Source organism: Glycine max, chromosome 4, assembly GCF_000004515.6.
Source record: "Glycine max cultivar Williams 82 chromosome 4, Glycine_max_v4.0, whole genome shotgun sequence".
NCBI classification, from domain to species: domain Eukaryota; kingdom Viridiplantae; phylum Streptophyta; class Magnoliopsida; order Fabales; family Fabaceae; genus Glycine; species Glycine max.
The window spans coordinates 10,187,909-10,210,269 of record NC_016091.4 but is presented as its reverse complement, the minus strand read 5'-3'; the positions used below and the strand labels follow the sequence as shown (position 1 = coordinate 10,210,269).

General features: G+C 33.5%; 1 protein-coding gene across 1 annotated transcript in view; it reads right to left on the bottom strand.

Annotated features, from left to right (window-relative positions):
- LOC106798471 (U-box domain-containing protein 14-like) overlaps nucleotides 1–21,296 on the bottom strand; it is a 98,648-nt gene extending 77,352 nt beyond the window's left edge. The window contains exon 1 of the mRNA XM_014775063.1: nucleotides 21,279–21,296. Coding sequence (XP_014630549.1) covers nucleotides 21,279–21,296 — 18 coding nt within the window. The remainder of the gene's footprint in view (nucleotides 1–21,278) is intronic.
- Between the last annotated feature and the right edge of the window lie 1,065 nt (nucleotides 21,297–22,361).

The window sequence follows — 22,361 nt, the reverse complement described above, 5'->3', positions numbered from 1 at the left end:
TGTGTTTTCTTTCATGCATACCCCTTATAAATCTCAGGGTTTATTGGAGGGTCCCACCTAGAAAGAACAACACCAATTTGTGCTTGTTCCCTCGTCTACCAAGGTCAATATCTTTCCTTTCAACTTTTGTTTTGTAAATTACAGTGTAGTTTACAAAAGCAAAGGTGAAAGGAAAGATATTGAGCTAGTAGAGGAGGAATAGGCATGCATTGGTGCTGATCCTTCTAGTGAGACCTCCAATAAATCTGAGAAATATAAGGAGGAAGCATGGAAGAAAACACAGAAGCATAAACCAAAGAGGGTGGAGAGTGTCAACGCTGATGCAGAAGCCTTTGGTGATGACTGGAAAATTCTGATTGCTCTATGCATTCTGAAGCTGAAGCACTAGAACATACGAAGAAAAGAGATACAGGCCATCAAAGTGTGTCATTGGAGAATAAGACAGGAGATTCAACTATGCTGAAGATGGGAGATTCAACTAAAGTTGTGATAAAACAAGACATGAAGGGAAGAAGGCATAAATATGGGTTTAACAACAACAAACGTGAGAAGGCACAAAAGAAAAGGGTGGTGGATGATGAAACTGGCGACAAACATCAGCTAGATGAAGTCTTATGAAGATCCTCCTCATTCTCAAAGAGGGGAACGAGCAACAATTTGAAATTTGTACATTCAGGAACTAAAGAATTCAAAATAGCTAGTAATAAGAGGGATTTGTTTTTGGGATTTTCTGAGCAGCAAGAGCGCCTACGCAAGAAGCTTGCACTTGAGGAGGGAAGGATATTTGCAGCTAATGAACAACTATCTTAACTATTTGTCCTTAAGATTTTACTGTTTGTTTTTGCTAATATGTAAATATAAATGGTATAAGGGTATCGCGTAAAAACATGGTCTATATTTACTTCTAAGATTGTTAGGGGTAAAAATGACCATGTCCATAAGCCATAGCCTTATATTATTTATATTTACATATTAGAGAAAAGAACAGTAAAATCTGAAGGACAAATAGTTAAGAAAGTTGTTCATTAGCTGTAAATATCTTTCCCTCCTCAAGTGCAAGCTTTTTGCGTAGCCGCTGTTGGTGCTCAGAAAATCCCAAAAACAAATCCCTCTTATTACTAGCTATTTTGAATTCTTTAGTTCCTGAATGTACAACCTTCAAATTGTTGCTCGTTCCCCTCTTTCTTTTCTACAAAAAAGAAAATCAATATCAAAGAAAACATGGATGAAGTCCTAAGGATGCCATGTACATGTGTATTTCTGAAGATATAGTATTTATATTCCATCAAACATAGATTGACTATTGATTACATGTAATATACTTTTTATAACATGGTTGCCCCAAATCACAATTAAAAAGCACAACTACCAATCTTTCAGAGTCCTTTGGTTAATTTGTCTTGTCTCCTTATGTGGTGGGGTTTTGTTTAATAATATTATAGTTTTGCCTTCCAAAAATAATTTATGACTGATCCTCGATCTTTTCATTAATCCTATTTTGTATGTTATTGTATAAAAGATCATGGGTTCTCCACCTGCTTCCACTCCCACTCCTCCTCCTCCTCCTTCTCCTCCTTCTCCTCTTCCTCCTCCTCCTACTTCGGACGCATTGGCTTCGACGTCTGCCGTGAAGCAGACACGCAAAGCCTCACGTCTATGATCGTTGTCCACTAGACCACCTAGTGTTGAGAGACCAGTGGTGCATGCTGATCCTGCTACCAGGAAGGCCGACGGTCCCCACAGGAAGAAATTAAGAACATATTTGGGGATTGTGGCACGTGATAAGGTGGACATCACCTACGAGAACTAGAAGGAGGTTCCTACTGCTCAGAAGGACCTGATTTGGGAGGATATTCAGGTATTTCTCTTTTCTTATTTGATTTTGTGTAATTAATAGCCAAAAAATACATTATTGTAACAAATAAACTTTGTTTGATGTTGTTAGGAGGAATTTGATGTCCCAGAGAGGCTTCTGACCGTAGGACGAAAAGGAAGTTACTACAGACCGTGGGGGAGAGATGGAGGCAGTTTAAATCAGACCTCATGAAGAAATGGGCCCTTGCAGTCGATCAGAACGGTGTCGAGGACACTGTCTGTGACAAATACGACATCAGCAAGAAAAAGTGGGCCCAGTTTTGCCAGACTCGTAGAGACCCTTCTTGGGAGGTATGTTCCTTGCCATTTAAGTTGTTTTTCATATTAAACATAATGTTGTTATACTTCATTCTACCCATTTCAAACATTATTGTTTAATTTTTTCAGGATGTGCGCATCAAGGCACAGGCCATCTAGAAGCAGAATACTACCCCCCACGTTTTGTCTCGTGGGGGTTATGATTATTTGAAACAAAAGCTCCTGGCTGAGAAGACAAAGAAGAAGCTGCAGGAAGCTGCACAGTCAGGAAGCGTTGATGGCGTCATCGACCCTCCATCCCCGGTCAGATGCCACGTGAAGTGGAAGATGGCCCGCACGAACAAGACAGGGGAGATGACGACTGAGGTCGCAAAGGAAATCGCTGAGAAGATTGTAAGTCATTTTCAACTAACCATTACGATTATGTTTAAATATTTTGAGAATGCCATGTACCACTGTGTGTTTTCTGTGCAGGATTCGTTTGAGAAGCAGGCCACACAGGGATCGTTCATCCCCCATGGACATCAGGATGTTCTAGCCGCTGCTATTGGACGTCCAGAGCACCCTGGACTTGTCCGTGCTGCTAGAGCCGGTGTCACCATCAAGCAATACTTTGGATCGGCTCCACGGACGTCCCGCAGCGCTTCCTCCCTGCCTCCTGATGAATTACAGCAGCTGACCCAGCAGATCAGGGATCAGCTAGAGGAGTCCATCACAGAGAAAGTGACGAGGTAGGTCATGGCATCCTTCAGCCAGCTTCAGTCGCAGATGCAATCTCAGGAACTTGCAGTGCCTCCTGAGCCTCTGGTTGGTCCTGGTCCCTTTGGTCCTCGAGTGAGCACAAAGGGGAGTTGTGTTGATCCCTCAGGAAACGATCCTGAGACGGGTGACTCTGACAGGTGCGGCTTGTACATAGAAGTAGATCCTGCTCGCCTGGTTGCCATGGGGAGAGTTTATGAGGGATCCGCTCTTGTTCATAACACTCCTTTGTTGCCTGGCCAAGTAAAGGTGAGTGTGGAGGAGGTTACAGATGCAGATGCTCCAGTTCCTGTACCCACTGATGAGGTTTCCTTAGTGGGGCAGACACTTCACACCTTTCTTGCTTGGCCGACACATCTGGTCAAGTCTTTATCACAACAGGTACTTATTGTCCTTACTATATCTTTCTTCTTTTTAAATTAATTCATTAAGCGTGTCTCAAATTTGGCAATTTAACTTTGTTTCATGAACAGGTAGCTGTGTCTCCGCCAAAACCACCTCCGAAGCCCTATCTGGAGGTCAATGATCCGCTGTATCTGATGACATTGACCATCCAAGAGCTTTTCTTGAGGCCTTATCAGATTAGATGGGATGCCACCGTGTTCGGGGTCGTTAATCCAGATTTCCCCCTGTACATAAAGCACGAAGACCTCTCCGAAATCGCACACGGTGGTCAATGTCTCAGCATATCAGTGTTACAGTTGTGGATTCTGTAAGTCTTTATATAAAAGGCTTTTAATTACCTAAGTTATGGCTTTCAATTCATAAATATTTAACTTTTACTTAACATAAACTGGCATCTCACTAAAACATGTATGCGAGTGGGGAATTCTGATATCTATGGATTCCTCGAGCCACAGTCCATTCAAAGGTCTGGGCAATCGCAGTTTGAATCTGAAAGTTACATAAAGAGTTGGATGCAGAGTTCACAACGCGATGTGTATCTTGGAGCCTACCTAAATGGGTAAGTCACAAAATAACAAAATTTAATTAATGTTTACTAATGTACTAACCCATTTTAGGTTCCACTGCAGCAGACATTGGCAGATGGTGGTCATCCTGCCCAAAGAACACTTAGTTGTCTGGTTTTGTTCATTGCATAACAGGCCAGGCAACTACCTTAAGGGGATTATTAATAGGTTAGCGTTCTTTTCAATACATTTGCATTGTAATACCTCAACGTACAACACCAGTTTTTAATTGTTACTCATATGGAACAGTGCTATCAAGGGTCTTGATGATGCTCCACAGCCTAAATCAAAGGCTTCTGCTAGGTGGATTGTCGTCAAGGTACGTCATTTACATAAAACTTCCACTTATATATATTTCTTTATGTGTCTGTACACTAGTTGTTTAAATAATATCCAAATTTCATTATGTATTTAGTGTAATAGACAAAAAGGAAGTACTGAGTGCAGCTACTATGTGATGCACTGGATGTCCACCATCATTTTAGGAACTTTTAGAAATAATTGGGAAGCAGTAAGTTTATTTCAAAGAAAATCAATTTATTTATAATTTGTATTACATTATTAACTTATTATGATTCATTTCATCATGCAATATTTTAACGATCCTAGACCATTGGAGCCAGAGAGATTAAAAGCATTGCAGATCCAGTGGGCACAATTTTATCTCCGAGTTAGAGATCAGGCCTAGGACTTAGGGACATTTTTTTACATTTTTTACATTTTCTATGTAACATGAACATTGAATTCATTTGATGATTGTTCTTTGTAATAAATCAATTATTTGGTGTTTCTTATCATTAAAACTGCTTGAAAGCAGAATAAAATGTTTATTTGCTGTGAATTGGGCCTCCTAAAATTGCATTTGACAGGTACAATTTTGGGTTTACTGTCAAAACAGAAAGTATATATAAAAAAAATACTTGAAAACAACATCGGTTATTAACAAAAACCGATGTTAATATCATAACCAACATCGGTTATTTACAAAAACCGATGTCGATATGAACTTTAACATCGGTTATTATTGAAAACCGGTGTTAACGTTTGTATATTAACATCGGTTATTTGTGTATAACCGATGTCAGCGTTTGTATTTTAACATCGGTTATTTGTAAATAACCGATGTCAACTATTGTACATTAACATCGGTTAATTATAAATAACCGATGTGAATATTTCAATATTAACATCGGTTATGTACATAACCGATGTTATACACAAAGAACTACACCAAATAAGTGTATGCATCATCAACGTTGACATCGGTTTTCTAGCAAAACCGATGTTAAAGGCATACATTAACATCGGTTTTTTTAGAAAACCGATGTTAAACTAACATTTTAACATCGGTTTTACTGGAAAACCGATGTCAACATTCATCATGCGTACACCTTTTTTGCTGTTGTTCATTGTGTTTAACATCGTGTATTTAGAGAACCGATGTTGTCATATGTATGTTAACATCGGTTCTCCAAAACTGATGTTAACATTCATACATTCAACATCGTCACTTTCAACATCGGTTTTAGAACCGATGTAGAATGTTCTAAATAGCCGATGTTGAAAATATATTTTCTAATAGTGTGACTATGGGAGTTCAAGCTACACCAAACTTATACAATCTGAGTTTGGGGTGTGAAGTCCTGGAATCCTGACCTGTATTTAAAAAACAATATTGGGAAAAACGACCACTAATCCAACTCATATTTTGTTCAAGGACTACACACCAATCAAGAGATATACGAACAATATAGGAAAATTAAACTTATGACTATGGGAGCTCAAGTTGTACAAAACTTATACGTTGAGAGTTTGGGGTGTGAAGTCCTTGAATCCTGTCCTGTATTTAAAACAAAACAATGCGAACAATGACCACTAGTATAAAGGCTTAATCCAACTCATATTTTGTTCATGTAAGACTATTATGATAGGAAATTAGGAAAGAAAGTGCATAAAAATATGCTAGCTTTAGTCACGTTACCTATAAGGGTATAACTTGTAATAAAAAATATTATTTTGTTTAATGGGATTTCAACGTGGATTGAGACAAGTAGTTAAAAATTTAATATGAGCTTACATTAATTTTATGGGTGTGTGGGTGAATTTCTAATAAATAAGTTAAGAAAAATATGTGCGACTCAACATTAAAAAAATGTACAAATGTGGCGATCAAAATTGATAAAATGATAATGAGATGTCGGAAACCCTTTTGAGCATATCATCACTCTCAATAGGGGGGAGCGTTTTCACTGTAGTCGTTGATAAGAAGATAAGAATATTTAATATGGACATAAATTTCCAACCCTGGAAATCAACAAACTCAGAAAATAAAAATAATAATCTTGCTTTTGTAAATAGAATTGAAGTTGGTAAAGTTGTTGTTATACCATTACTGTAAGTTTTCCACCTTTCCCCTTTCAATGAAAGTGAAAACATTTTAGATGTCTTTATCAATAAAAAAATATCTATGAAAGTACGAAGTGATCAGAAGAACAAACATATATACCTCCAATCAAGAGATATACGAACAACATAGGAAAATTAAGTTTATGACTATGGGATTTCAAGCTACACAAAACTTATACAATGAGAGTTTGGGGTGGGAAGTCCTTGAATCCTGTCGTGTATTAAAAACACAATAATGCGAAAAATGACCACTAATCCAACTCATATTTTGTTCAAGGACTTCACACCAATCAAGATATATACGAACAATATAGGAAAATTAATCCTATGACTATGGGAGCTCAGGCCGCACAAAACTTATACGTTGAGAGTTTGGGGTTGGAAGTCCTTGAATCCTGTCCTGTATTTAAAACAAAATAATGCGAAAAATCACCACTAGTATAAAGGCTTAATCATACTCATATTTTTTTCATGTAAGACTGTTTAGATAGGAAATTAGGAAAGAGAGTGCATAAAAATATGCTAGCTTTAGTCACGTTACTAATATGGGTATAACTTGTAATAAAAAATATTATTCTGTTAAATGGGATTGCAACGTGGATTGAGACAAGTAGTAAAAATTTTAATATGAGCTTATATTAATTTTATGGGTGTGTGTGTGAATTTCTAATAAATAAGTTAAGAAAAATGTGTGCGACTCAACATTTAAAAAATGTTCAAATGTGGCGATCAAAATTGATAAAATGATAATGAGACGTCGCAATCCCTTTTGAGCATATCATGTCTCTCAATAGGGGGGAGCATTTTCACTATAGTCGTTGATAAGAAGATAAGAATAATTAAAATGGACATAAATTTTCAACCCTGAAAATCAACAAACTCAGAAAATAAAAATAATCTTGCCTTTGTCAATAGAATTGAAGTTGGTAAAGAGGTTGTGATACCAATGCTGTAAGTTTTCCACCTTTACCCTCTAAATGAAAGCAAAACATTTTAGATGTCTTTATCAAAAAAAAATATATATGCGAAAGGAAGAAGTGGTAAGAAGAACAAACAAATATAGCTCCAATCAAGAGATATACGAACAATATAGGAAAATTAAGCTTGTGACTATGGGAGTTCAAGCTACACCAAACTTATACAATGAGAGTTTGGGGTGTGAAGTCCTTGAATCCTGTCGTGTATTTAAAACACAATAATGCGAAAAATGACCACTAATCCAACTCATATTTGGTTCAAGGACTTCACACCAATCAAGAGATATACGAACAATATGGGAAAATTGAACTTATGACTATGGGAGCTCAAGCTGCACAAAACTTATATGTTGAGAGTTTGGGGTGTGAAGTCCTTGAATCCTGTCCTGTATTTAAAACAAAATAATGCGAAAAATGACCACTAGTATAAAGGCTTAATCCAACTCATATTTTGTTCATGTAAGCCTATTTAGATAGGAAATTAGGATAGAAAATGCAATATAACATGCTAGCTTATATTAATTTCAACGTGGATTGAGACAAGTAGTTAAAAATTTAATATGAGATTATATTAATTTTATGGGTGTGTGTGAATTTCTCATAAATAAGTTAAGAAAAATATGTGCGACTCAACATTAAAAAAATGTACAAATGTGGCGATCAAAATTGATAAAATGATAATGAGGCGTCGGAATCCCTTTTGAGCATATCATCACTCTCAATAGGGGGGAGCGTTTTCACTATAGTCGTTGATAACAGGATAAGAATAATTAATATGGACATAAATTACCATCCCTGAAATTCAACAAACTAAGAAAATAAAAATATTCTTGCGAAAAATGACCACTAGTATGTTGAGAGTTTGGGGTGTGAAGTCCTTGAATCCTGTCCTGTATTTAAAACAAAATAATGCGAAAAATGACCACTAGTATAAAGGCTTAATCCAACTCATATTTTGTTCTTGTAAGACTATTTAGATAGGAAATTAGGAAAGAAAGTGCAAAATAATATGCTAGCTTATATTAATTTCAACGTGGATTGAGACAAGTAGTTAAAAATTTAATATGAGCTTACATTAATTTTATGGGTGTGTGTGTGAATTTATAATAAATAAGTTAAGAAAACTATGTGCGACTCAACATTAAAAAAATGTACAAATGTGGTGATCAAAATTAATAAAATAATAATGAGATGTCGGAATCACTTTTGAGCATATCATGTCTCTCAATAGGGGGGAGCAGTTTCACTATAGTCGCTGATAAGAAGATAAGAATAATTAATATGGAGATAAATTTCCAACCCTGAAAATCAACAAACTCAGAAAATAAAAATAATCTTGCCTTTGTCAATAGAATTGAAGTTGGTAAAGAGGTTGTGATACCATTGCTGTAAGTCTTCCACCTTTCCCCTCTCAATGAAAGTAAAACATTTTAAATGTCTTTATCAATAAAAAATATATATGCGAAAGTAAGAAGTGGTCAGAAGAACAAACAAATATAACTCCAATCAACAGATAGAGAAGCAGCTTACAAAAGATATAGGAAAATTGAACTTATGACTATGAGAGCTCAAGCTGCGCAAAATTTATACAATGAGAGTTTGGGGTGGGAAGTCCTTGAATCCTGTCCTGTATTTAAAACAAAATAATGCGAAAAATGACCACTAGTATAAAGGCTTAATCCAACTCATATTTTGTTCATGTAAGACTATTTAGATAGGAAATTAGGAAAGAAATTGCATAAAAATATGCTAGCTTTAGCCATCTTACCTATAAGAGTATAACTTGTAATAAAAAATATTATTTTATTAAATGGCATTTCATCGTGGATTGAGACAAGTAGTTAAAATTTTAAATGAGCTTATATTAATTTTATGGGTGTGTGTGTGTGTGAATTTCTCATAAATAAGTTAAGAAAAATATTTGCGACTCAAAATTAAAAAAAAAATGTACAAATGTGGCGATCAAAATTGGTAAAATGATAATGAGACGTCGGAATCCCTTTTGAGCATATCATGTCTCTCAATAGGGGGGAGCGTTTTCACTATAGTGGTTGATAGCAAGAAAAGAATAATTAATATGGACATAAATTTCCAACCCTGAAAATCAACAAACTCTGAAAATAAAAATAATCTTGCTTTTGTAAATAGAATTGAAGTTGGTAAAGAGGTTTGCTACCATTGCTGTAAGTTTCCACTTCCCCCTCTCAATGAAAGTAAAAGATTTTAGTTGTCTTTATCAATAAAAAAAATATATATGTGAAAGTAAGAAGTGGCAGAAGAACAAACAAATATAACTCCAATCAACGGATATAGAAGGAGCTTACGAAAGTTATAGGAAAATTGAACTTATGACTATGAGAGCTCAAGCTGCGCAAAATTTATACAATGAGAGTTTGGGGTGTAAAGTCCTTGAATCCTGTCCTGTATTTAAAACAAAATAATGCGCAAAACGACTAGTAGTATAAAGGCTTAATCCAACTCATATTTTGTTCATGTAAGACTATTTTGATAGAAAATTAGCAAAGAAGTTTCATAAAAATAAGCTAGCTTTGGTCACGTTACCTGTAATAGTATAAGTTGAAACAAAAAATAGTATTCTCTTAAATAGTATTCACATGGTACACAACCATCTTTGAGAAAATGTTCAGAACTAAAATTTTGCTTGCTGTCAATAGGGATTTCAATCAAATTACAGATATTGATTTATTGTAAGATAAAACTGATTTGGACTACAAATCTCAATTTAACTGGTGACGTTGTGCGTGTGCACGCGTCCGCGTGAGTGTGTGTAAAATAAATTGAAAAACTGGTGAAATAATGTTTTCCTTTCCGGGCATGTCGTATCCTACAAAATAAAAAATAGATGTGGATTTTACAATTGAATCCTTATTCATATGTTTTTCAATTCAACAAGATTTTTTCATATGCTGTATTTATCATGAAATTCGGGATTCCGAAACTTTCGTTTCAACCAAAGGAGAAATATTACTTGTGTTGAGAATTTCTAACCTCGAAAATAGATGTCCCAATTTTAACATTGCAAACAACAATACTCGTAAATAAGTTAAGAAAAATATGTGCGACTCAACATTAAAAAAATGTACAAATGTGGCGACCAAAATTGATAAAATGATAATGAGATGTCGGAATCCCTTTTGAGCATATCATGTCTCTCAATAGGGGGGGAGCGTTTTCACTATAGTCGTTGATAACAAGATAAAAATAACTAACATGGACTTAAATATCCCACCCTGAAAATCAACATACTCAGAAAACAAAAACAATCTTGCTTTAGTAAATAGAATTGAAGTTGGTATAAAGAGGTTGTGCTACCATTGCTATAAGTTTTCCACCTTCCCCCTCTCAATGAAAGTAAAAGATTTTAGTTGTCTTCATCAATAAAAAAATATATGTGCGAAAGTAAGAAGTGGTGAGAAGAACAAACAAATATAACTCCAATCAACAGATATAGAAGGAGCTTACAAAAGATATAGGAAAATTAAACTTATGACTATGGGAGCTGAAGCTGCGCAAAACTTATACAATGAGAGTTTGGTGTGTGAAGTCCTTGAATTCAAAACAAAATAATGCGCAAAATGACCACTAGTATAAAGGCTTAATTCAACTCATATTTTGTTCATGTAACGCTTTTTAGATAGCAAATTAGGAAAGAAATTGCATAAAAATAAGCTAGCTTTAGTCACGTTAGCTGTAAGAGTATAAATTGAAATAAAAATATTGTTCTCTTAAATGGGAATTCAACGTGGATTGACACAAGTTGCAAATGATTTAATATGAACTTACATTTATTTTATGGGTGTGTATGTGAATCTTTCCAAATCCCCTTTCTTCACTTGGTACACAACCATCTTCAAGAAAATGTTCAGAACTAATATTTTGCCTGCTGTCAAATGTGATTTCAATAAAATTACAGATGTTGAGTTATTGTAAGATAAAATTGATTTTGACTACAAATCTCAATAACTAGTGACATTGTGCGTGTGCATGCGTCCGCGTGAGTGTGTCTGTCAAATAAATTGAGAAAATGGTGGAATAAAGTTTTCCTTTTTAGGAATGTCGTATCCCTTAAAAGAAAAAAAGATAGATTTGACAATTAGATCCTTATTCATATGTTTTTCAATGCAACAAGAATTTTTCCTATGCGGTATTTATCATGAAATTCGGGCTGCCATCCCCTTCGTGTTAAACAATGGGGAAAAAATTACTTGTGTTAAGAATTTCTAGCTTAGAAAATAGATGTTCCGATTTTAATATTGCAAACAAGAATACTGGTAGATAAGTTAAGAACAATATGTGATACTCAGCATTAAAAAAATGTACAAATGTGGCAATCAAAATTGATAAAATTAAAATGAGACGTCGGAATCCCTTTTGAGTATATCATGCTTCTCAAGAGGGGGGGGGGGGGGGACCGTTTTCACTATAGTTGTTGATAACAAGATAAGAATAATTAATATGGACAATAATTTCCCACCCTGAAAATCAACAAAATCAGGAAAAAAATATAATCTTGTTTTTGTCAATAGAATTGAAGTTGGTAAAGAGGTTGTGACAACAATTGCTGTAAGTTTTCCACCTTTCCCATCTCAATGAAAGTAAAGGATTTTAGATGTCTTTATCAATAAAAAGATATATATGTGAAAGTAAGAGGTGATTTGAAGAACAAACAAATCTAACTCCAATCAAGAGATATAGAAGGAGCTTACGAAAGATATAGAAAAATTCAACTTATGCTATGAGAGCTCAAGCTGTGCAAAACTTATACAAAGAGAGTTTGGGGTGTGAAGTCCTTGAATCCTGTCCTTTATTAAAAACAAAATAATGCAAAAAATGACCACCTTAATCCAACTCATATTTTGTTCATGTAACACTTTTTAAATAGCAAATTAGGAAAGAAGTTGCATAAAAATAAGCTAGCTTTAGTCACGTTAACTATAAGAGTATAAGTTGAAACAAAAAATATGATTCTCTTAAATGGGAATTCAACGTGGATTGACACAAGTAGCTACATATTCAATATGAACTTACATTTATTTTATGTGTGTGTGTGAATCTCTCCAAATCCCTTTTCTTCAATTGGTACACAACCATCTTCCAGAAAATGTTCATAACTAATATTTTTCTTGCTGTCAAAAGGGATTTCAATCAAATTACAGATATTGAGTTATTGTAAGATAAAACTGATTTTGACTTCAAATCTCAATTTAACTAGTGACATTGTGCGTGTGCACGCGTCCGCGTGAGTGTGTGTGTAAAATAAATTGAGAAAACGGTGAAATAATGTTTTCCTTTTCGGGCATGTCGTATCCCATAAAACCAAAAAAAGAGATGGATTTTACAATTAGATCCTTATTCATATGTTTTTCAATGCAACAATATTTTTTCATATGTTGTATTTATCATGAAATTCGGGCTGTTGAGCCTTTTGTGTCAACCAAAGGGGAAAAATTACTTGTGTTAAGAATTTCTAACCTTGAAAATAGATGTGCCAATTTTAACATTGCAAACAAGAATATTCGTAAATAAGTTAAGAAAAATATGTGCGACTCAACATTAAAAAATTGTACAAATGTGGCAATCAAAATTGATAAAATGATAATGAGAAGTCGGAATCCATTTTGAGCATATCATGTCTCTCAATAAGGGGGCCATTTTCACAATAGTCATTGATGACAAGGTAAGAATAACTAACATGGACATAAACTTCCCACTCTGAAAATCAACATACTCAGAAAACAAAAATAATCTTGCTTTAGTAAATTGAATTGAAGTTGGTAAAGAGGTTGAGCTACCATTGCTGTAAGTTTTCCACCTTTCCCCTCTCAACGAAAGTAAAAGATTTTAGTTGTCTTTATCAATAAAAAATATATATGCAAAAGTAAGAAGTGGTCAAAAGAACAAACAAATATAACTCCAATCAACAGATGCAGAAGGAGCTTACGAAAGATATACGAAAATTAAACCTATGACTATGGGAGCTCAAGCTGCGCAAAACTTATAGAATGAGAGTTTGGGGTGTGAAGTACTTGAATCCTGTCCTTTATTTAAAATAAAAAAATACGCAAAATGACCACTAGTATAAAGGCTTAATTCAACTCAAATTTTGTTCATGTAACACTTTTTAGGTGGCAAATTAGGAAAGAAGTTGCATAAAAATATGCTAGGTTTAGTCACGTAACCTGTAAGAGTATAAGTTGAAACAAAAAATATTTTTCTCTTAAATGGGAATTCAACATGGATTAACACACGTAGCTAAAGATTTAATATGAACTTTAATTTATTTTATGGGTGTGTGTGTGAATCTCTCCAAATCCGCTTTCTTCACTTGGTACATAACCATCTTCGAGAGAATGTTCAGAACTAATATTTTGCTTGTTGTCAAATGGGATTTCTATAAAATTACAGATATTGAGTTATTGTAAGATAAAACTGATTCTGACTACAAATCTCAATTTAACTAGTGATATTGGGCGTGTGCACGCGTCCGCGTGAGTGTGTCTGTAAAATAAATTGAGAAAATGGTGAAATATTATTTTCCTTTTCGGGCACGTCGTATCCCATAAAACCAATAAAAGGATGGATTTGACAATTAGATCCTTATTCATATGTTTTTCAAAGAAAAAAGATTTCTTCATATGCTGTATTTATCTTGAAATTCGGGCTGCCGTCCCTTTCGCATCAACCAAAGGGTAAAATTTACTTGTGTTAAGAATTTCAAACCTAGAAAATAGATGTGCCGATTTTAATATTGTAAACAAGAATACTCGTAAACAAGTTAAAATTTTCAGAGTGAGAAGAACAAACAAATATAACTCCAATTAACAGATACAGAAGGAGCTTACGAAAGATATAGGAAAATTAAACTTATGACTATGGGAGCTCAAGCTGCGCAAAACTTATACAATGAGAGTTTAGTGTGTGAAGTCCTTGAATTCAAAACAAAATAATGCGCAAAATGACCACTAGTATAAAGGCTTAATTCAACACATATTTTCTTCATGTAATGCTTTTTAGATAGCAAATTAGGAAAGAAATTGCATAAAAATAAGCTAGCTTTAGTCACGTTAGCTGTAAGAGTATAAGTTGAAATAAAAATATTAGTCTCTTAAATGGGAATTCAACGTGGATTGACACAAGTTGCAAAAGATTTAATATGAACTTACATTTATTTTATGGGTGTGTATGTGAATCTTTCCAAATCCCCTTTCTTCACTTGGTACACAACCATCTTCAAGAAAATGTTCAGAACTAATATTTTGCCTACTGTCAAATGTGATTTCAATAAAATTACAGATGTTGAGTTATTGTAACATAAAATTGATTTTGACTACAAATCTCAATAACTAGTGACATTGTGCGTGTGCATGCGTCCGCGTGAGTGTGTCTGTCAAATAAATTGAGAAAATAGTGGAATAAAGTTTTCCTTTTCAGAAATGTTGTATCCCTTAAAAGAAAAAAAGATAGATTTGACAATTAGATCCTTATTCATATGTTTTTCAATGAAACAAGAATTTTTCCTATGCGGTATTTATCATGAAATTCGGGCTGCCATCCCTTTCGTGTTAAACAATGGGGAAAAAATTACTTGTGTTAAGAATTTCTAGCTTAGAAAATAGATGTTCCGATTTTAGTATTGCAAACAAGAATACTCGTAGATAAGTTAAGAACAATATGTGAGACTCAGCATTAAAAAATGTACAAATGTGGCAATCAAAATTGATAAAATGATAATGAGACGTCGGAATCCCTTTTGAGCATATCATGCTTCTCAAGAGGGGGGAACGTTTTCACTATAGTTGTTGATAACAAAATAAGAATAATTAATATGGACATTAGTTTCCCACCCTGAAAATCAACAAAATCAGGAAAAAAAATAATCTTGTTTTTGTCAATAGAATTGAAGTTGGTAAAGAGGTTGTGACAACAATTGCTGTAAGTTTTCCACCTTTCCCCTCTCAATGAAAGTAAAGGATTTTATATGTCTTTATCAATAAAAAAAATATATATGTGAAAGTAAGAGGTGATTTGAAGAACAAACAAATCTAACTCCAATCCAGAGATACAGAAGGAGCTTACGAAAGATATAGAAAAATTAAACTTATGACTATGAGAGCTGAAGCTGCGCAAAACTTATACAATGAGAGTTTGGGGTGTGAAGTACTTGAATCCTGTCCTTTATTAAAAGCAAAATAATGCGCAAAATGACCACCTTAATCCAACTCATATTTTGTTCATGTAACACTTTTTAGATAGCAAACTAGGAAAGAAGTTGCATAAAAATAAGCTAGCTATAGTCACGTTACCTATAAGAGTATAAGTTGAAACAAAAAATATGATTCTCTTAAATGGGAATTCAACGTGGATTGACACAAGTAGCTAAAGATTAAATATGAACTTACATTTATTTTATGGGTGTGTGTTTGAATCTCTCCAAATCCCCTTTCTTCACTTGGTACACAACCATCTTCGAGAAAATGTTCAGAACTAATTTTTTGCTTGCTGTCAAAAGGGATTTCAATAAAATTAAAGATATTGGGTTATTTTAAGATAAAACGGATTTTGACTACAAATCTCAATTTAACTAGTGATATTGTGCTTGCGCACACGTTCGCGTGAGTGTGTGTAAAATATATTGAGAAAATGGTGAAATAATGTCTTCCTTTACAAGCATGCCATATCCCATAAAACACAAAAAAAAAGATGGATTTGACAATTAGATCCTTATTCAGTTTTTCAGTGCAACAAGATTTCTTCATATGCTATATTTATCATAAATTCGAGCTGCCGTCCCTTTTGTGTCAACCAAAGGGAAAAAATTACTTGTCTTAGGAATTTCTAACCTAGAAAATAGATGTGCCGATTTTAACATTGCAAACATGAATACTCATACATACGTTAAAGAAAAATATGTGCGACTCAACATTAAAAAAATGTACAAATGTGGCGATCAAAATTGATAAAATGATAATGAGACGTCGGAATCCCTTTCGAGCATATCATGTCTCTCAATAGGGGGTAGCATTTTCACTATAGTCGTTGATAACAATATAAGAATAATTAATATCGACATAAATTTCCCATCCTGAAAATCAACAAACTCAGAATACAAAAATAATCTTGTTTTTGTAAATAGAAATGAATCTTGTTTTCCACCTTTCCCCTCTCAAGGAAAGTAAAAGATTTTAGATGCCTTTATCAATAAAAAAATATATATGCAAAAGTAAGAAGTGGTCAGAAGAACAAACAAATATAACTCCAATCAAGAGATACAGAAGGAGCTTACGAAAGATATTGCAATATTAAACTTATGATTATGGGAGCTCAAGCTGCACAAAACTTTAACAATGAGAGTTTAGGGTGTGGAGTCCTTGAATCCTGTCCTTTATTTAAAACAAAATAATGCGCAAAATGACCACTAGTATAAAGGCTTAATCCAACTCCTATTGTGTTCATGTAACACTTTTTAGATAGCAAATTAGGAAAGAAGTTTCACAAAAATATGCTAGCATTAGTCAGGTTAGCTTTAATAGTATAACTTGAAAAAAAATATATTATTCTCTAAAATGAGATTTCAACGTGGATTGACACAAGTAGCTAAAGATTAAATATGAACTTACATTTATTTTATGGGTGTGTGTGTGAATCTCTCCAAATCCCCTTTCTTCACTTGGTACACAACCATCTTCGAGAAAATGTTCAGAACTAATTTTTTGCTTGCTGTCAAAAGGGATTTCAATAAAATTACAGATATTGAGTTATTTTAAGATAAAACTGATTTTGACTACAAATCTCAATTTAACAAGTGATATTGTGCTTGCGCACACGTTCGCGTGAGTGTGTGTAAAATATATTGAGAAAATGGTGAAATAACGTCTTCCTTTTCGAGCATGCCGTATCCCATAAAACACAAAAAAAAAGATGGATTTGACAATTAGATCCTTATTCAAATGTTTTTCAGTGCAACAAGATTTCTTCATATGCTATATTTATCATAAATTCGAGCTGCCGTCCCTTTTGTGTCAACCAAAGGGAAAAAATTACTTGTCTTAGGAATTTCTAACCTAGAAAATAGAAGTGCCGATTTTAACATTGCAAACATGAATACTCGTACATACGTTAAGAAAAATATGTGCGACTCAACCTTAAAAAAATGTACAAATGTGGCGATCAAAATTGATAAAATGATAATGAGACGTCGGAATCCCTTTCGAGCATATAATGTTTCTCAATAGGGGGCAAGCATTTTCACTATAGTCGTTGATAACAAGAATAGTTAATATGGACATAAATTTGCAACCCTGAAAATCAACAAACTCAGAAAATAAAAATAGTGTTGCTTTTGTAAATCGAATTGAAGTTGGTCAAGAAGTAGTGATACCATTGCTGTAAGTTTTCCACCTTTCCCCTCTCAAGGAAAGTAAAAGATTTTAGATGTCTTTATCAATAAAAAGATATATATGCGAAAGTAAGAAGAGGTCAGAAGAACAAACAAAAATAACTCAAATCTACAGATACAGAAGAAGCTTACGAAAGATAGAGGAAAATTAAACTTATGACTATGGGAGCTCAAGCTGCGCAAAACTTATACAATGAGAGTTTGGGGTGTGAAGTCCTTGAATCATGTCCTTTATTCAAAACACAATAATGCGCAAAATGAACACTAGTATAAAGGCTTAATTCAACTCATATTTTGTTCATGCAACACTTTTTTGATATCAAATTAGGAAAGAAGTTGCATAAAAATAAGCTAGCTTTAATCACGTTACCTATAAGAGTATAATTGAAACAAAAATTATAATTTTCTTAAATGTGAATTCAACGTGGATTGACATAAATAGCTACATATTCAATATGAACTTACATTTATTTTATGTGTGTGTGTGAATCTCTCCAAATCCCTTTTCTTCAATTGGTACACAACCATCTTCCAGAAAATGTTCATAACTAATATTTTGCTTGCTCTCAAAAGGGATTTCAATCAAATTACAGATATTGAGTTATTGTAAGATAAAACTGATTTTGACTACAAATCTCAATTTGACTAGTGACATTGTGCGTGTGCACGCGTCCGCGTGAGTGTGTGTGTAAAATAAATTGAGAAAATGGTGAAAGATATATGAATATTAAACTTATGACTATGGGAGCTCAAGCTGCGCAAAACTTTTACAATGAGAGTTTGGGATGTGGAGTCTCTGAATCCTGTCCTTTATTTAAAACAAAATAATGCGCAAAATGACCACTAGTATAAAGGCTTAATCCAGCTCATATTGTGTTCATGTAACACTTTTTAGATAGCAAATTAGGAAAGAAGTTTCATAAAAATATGCTAGCTTTAGTCAGGTTACCTTAAGAGTATAACTTGAAATAAAAAATATTATTCTCTTAAATGTGATTTCAACGTGGATTGACACAAGTAGCTAAAGATTTAATATGAACTTACATTTATTTATATTCCAAATCCCTTTTCTTCACTTGGTACACAACCATCTTCGAGAAAATGTTCAGAACTAATATTTTGCTTGCATTCAAATGTGATTTCAATAAAATTACAGATGTTGAGTTATTGTAAGATAAAATTGATTTAGACTATAAATCTCAATTTAACTAGTGATAATGTGTGTGCCCGCACATCCGCGTGAGTGTGTCTGTCAAATAAATTAAGAAAATGGTGAAATAAGTTTTCCTTTTTGGCCATGTCGAATCCCGTAAAACCAAAAAAAAAAGAGATGGATTTTACAATTAGATCCTTATTCTTATGTTTTTCAATGCAACAAGATTTTTTCATATTCTGTATTTATCATGAAATTCGGGCTGCCGTCCCTTTTGTGTCAACCAAAGGAGAAAAATTAATTTTGTTAAGAATTTCTAACTTAGAAAATAGATGTGCTGATTTTAACATTGCAAACAAGAATACTCGTAAATAAGTTAAGAAAAATATGAGCGACTCAACATTAAAAAAATGTACAAAGGTGGCGATCAAAATTGATAAAATGATAATGAGACGTCGGAATCCCTTTTGAGCATATCATGTCTCTCAGTAGAGGGGAGCGTTTCCACTATAGTCGTTGATAACAGGATAAGAATAATTAATATCGACATAAATTTCCCATCCTGAAAATCAACAAACTCATAATACAAAAACAATCTTTCTTTTGTAAATAGAAATGAAGTCCGTAAAGAGGTTGTGATACCATTGCTGTAAGTTTTCCACCTTTCCCCTCTCAAGGAAAGTAAAAGATTTTAGATTTCTTTATCAATTAAAAAATATATTGGTTTTGAGGAGGAAATTATAAAAAACAGAGGAGAGAAGAGAGGCAATACGTATGTGGAGGAAATAGAATTATTCTATTCTAATTCAAATTGTTCTCAGCAGCGATACGATAAATAGCAAAAGATAAACTAATTAGATAACAAGATATTAGCAAAACAGAATATTAAAACTAACTTGCTCCTTAAAGATAGGAACCACTTATTGACTAGGCTAATCCATTAAAACTGACTTACTCCTAAAATATAGGAAACCAACTTATTTACTAAATTCTATTTTAAAAACTGAAAAATAAAATAGTATGCAGTTACAAAAGTATATCTTCTCATCCTAACAACAACTTGTACACAAGGTCTTCCCTCTTGCCTGTGTGGATGCTCCTCCCTCGACCTCACTGGATTATAGGTCCATTTATCATATGGAAACATGATCCAAGAACAACTATTTCAAGCCAAAACAGCTACATATAGAAAAGATACAATATTTATGAGTGATGTAAGGAGACTTTCAAAAGAGATACAAAAATTAGCAAACAGGAAGTTCCTTGCACTGGATTAAAGTTGATATATTTGGCAAGACAAGATACAAATGATTTCATTGACTTGCATACTTGCTCAGTATATCTAATGGAGAATGGATATTAATTATTATGCATGTATAGTTCAATTTGGTTGAACTATTTCGAGCTGCTCCTTACACCAAAGTATGAATCACTAGACTGTCAAACCACAGATAGAGAAACTAGTTTCAAGAGTACTTTTCTATTTGGGAACTAATACAAAATAACATTCTTCAAAACTCAGAGAATACAAAATCCGTGATGGAATAACATGCAAAAGTTCAAATATATATAGCTCAATGGAATCAAAAGAAAAACCAATGAATCACTCCTAATTCCTAACCAAAGGGGTTTTAATTACCCAATGAGTGTACCTTAGTTGGCAACACACACTGAGTTTGTGGGAGAGAACCTAAGTTTGATCCCTGCAGAATATACTCTTGGGGAGGAGCAAGGAACTTTAATTGTGACTAATTCCCGACCAAAGATTAATCTCATGGCTAGTTTAAAGGACCAAAGGTTGTGGAGATACCTTGGGGTACTACCGGAGCCTAAGGCCCTAATTACGGTGGTATCAAACAAAAAAAAGGGTTTTTAAGGTTGTTAATTATCACCTCTTTTCAATGAGGTTGAGTATGAAACTTGGCAACCTAACTTATTAACTCCTATTTTCTTCCTCTTAGATGATCATAGCTCCTTTCCTTGTTCTTGAATTTCTCCTTCACTTCCTTATTCTCACTAGTTTCTCGCTTCTTTTCTTCCTCTCTCTTTGCTTCTCTATTGTTTTCCTTTTTAGTCATTCAAAGACTTCCCCTTTTAATTCTTAATCTTAATTTTCTTATATATTTTTTAGGTTATTTTTGACTTATAAATCTTATAAACTAGAATTAATTGCAAAATTAAAACTACAGATATCAAACACAGATTGACTATATAAGGAGGATTGTAAGGGAAACTGTAAGCATATAAAACCCCGACTCATTTTGAACTTTTGATTACTTCAACTAAAATTTATGCTCAATGATGAAGATGAAGATCCTCTGTTGAAGGCATACATTTACCACCAATAAAACCTAGGGTATAGAATTAGAATTATTCCAGGAATCTAAACCTAATTTGTGTATAACATATTGATTTCCCAAAAGAGATTAAGATCCTCTGTTCAATGCAGGTGAAAAAAATACCTGCATCTTCTCATACATGTTCTCAGATTCTTATGCATTAGCCTTCTTTTTCCTTCCCTTCAACTTCTTTTTTTTTTCAAGGTGAACTTTTCTTCCCTCTGCTTGTCTTCTTCACTATCATCCTCAGTCATTTTAGGCTACTCAATATTGAAAACGAGGAGCAAGTTAGGAAAAATTAAAATAATATTTATTTTCAATTTCCAGCATAAAATTAAATATACAACATAATAAACTTAAAAATGAAGAATGTTAATTTGATCCAGTTTTTTTTGGTCAGCCAACAAAGATTATATGCTTATATAGGTACAAGGGGTACCTCAACCTGATAGATATGAATTGTTTTCTCCAGCCGTGATAACAAAATCCAACTATATTCAACTAAAAAACAATAACCTTCTCTCAAGAAAATGTCCTAGATTTCCATTAGTGGCCAAATACCAACAATCCTCTGTTATATATCAACAATCCTTGCTACTATGTGAGTTGATTAGCTAACTCTTATATGAATCATTATATATCAACCTTAGAAAGCTGCATACATTTTAAGAATTTTATTGCCAATATATACCAGTCCTACAAAGAGAACCCAAAATCCTTCATCCAACATGATAACTGAGACCCAGACCAAAATTTAATCATCTCCATAACAGTATCACTATCAAGATATATCAACCACAAAATGAAAAATATATATTAATCTTTACTATTTATTTTATGAACAAGTTCAAAAGTACTTCAAAGCATGTACCAAAAAAAAAGGTACTTCAAAGCAATTCAGCAAAAAAAAAAAAAAAAACTTGTAAAATCTCATAAAGATATCATATGTCGATTTTCCGAAAGCGATTAAGGTCCTCATGTCAATGTACACATTTTGCAATAATAAATATATAAGTTCTTTGTCTCCTTTTTGCCTTGTAAAATTTTAGGGGTGAGAAAATGTTACTCTAATTTAAGGGAGAATGTCTTTGGGTTTAAAAAAGCTTATGTTTATCTCATTCTAAGAAAATGAGTGGAAATTTAACCTATGATTTATCATATATAAGATTTTATTTGTTTATCTAGAATAGTCATACAAAATTAGTT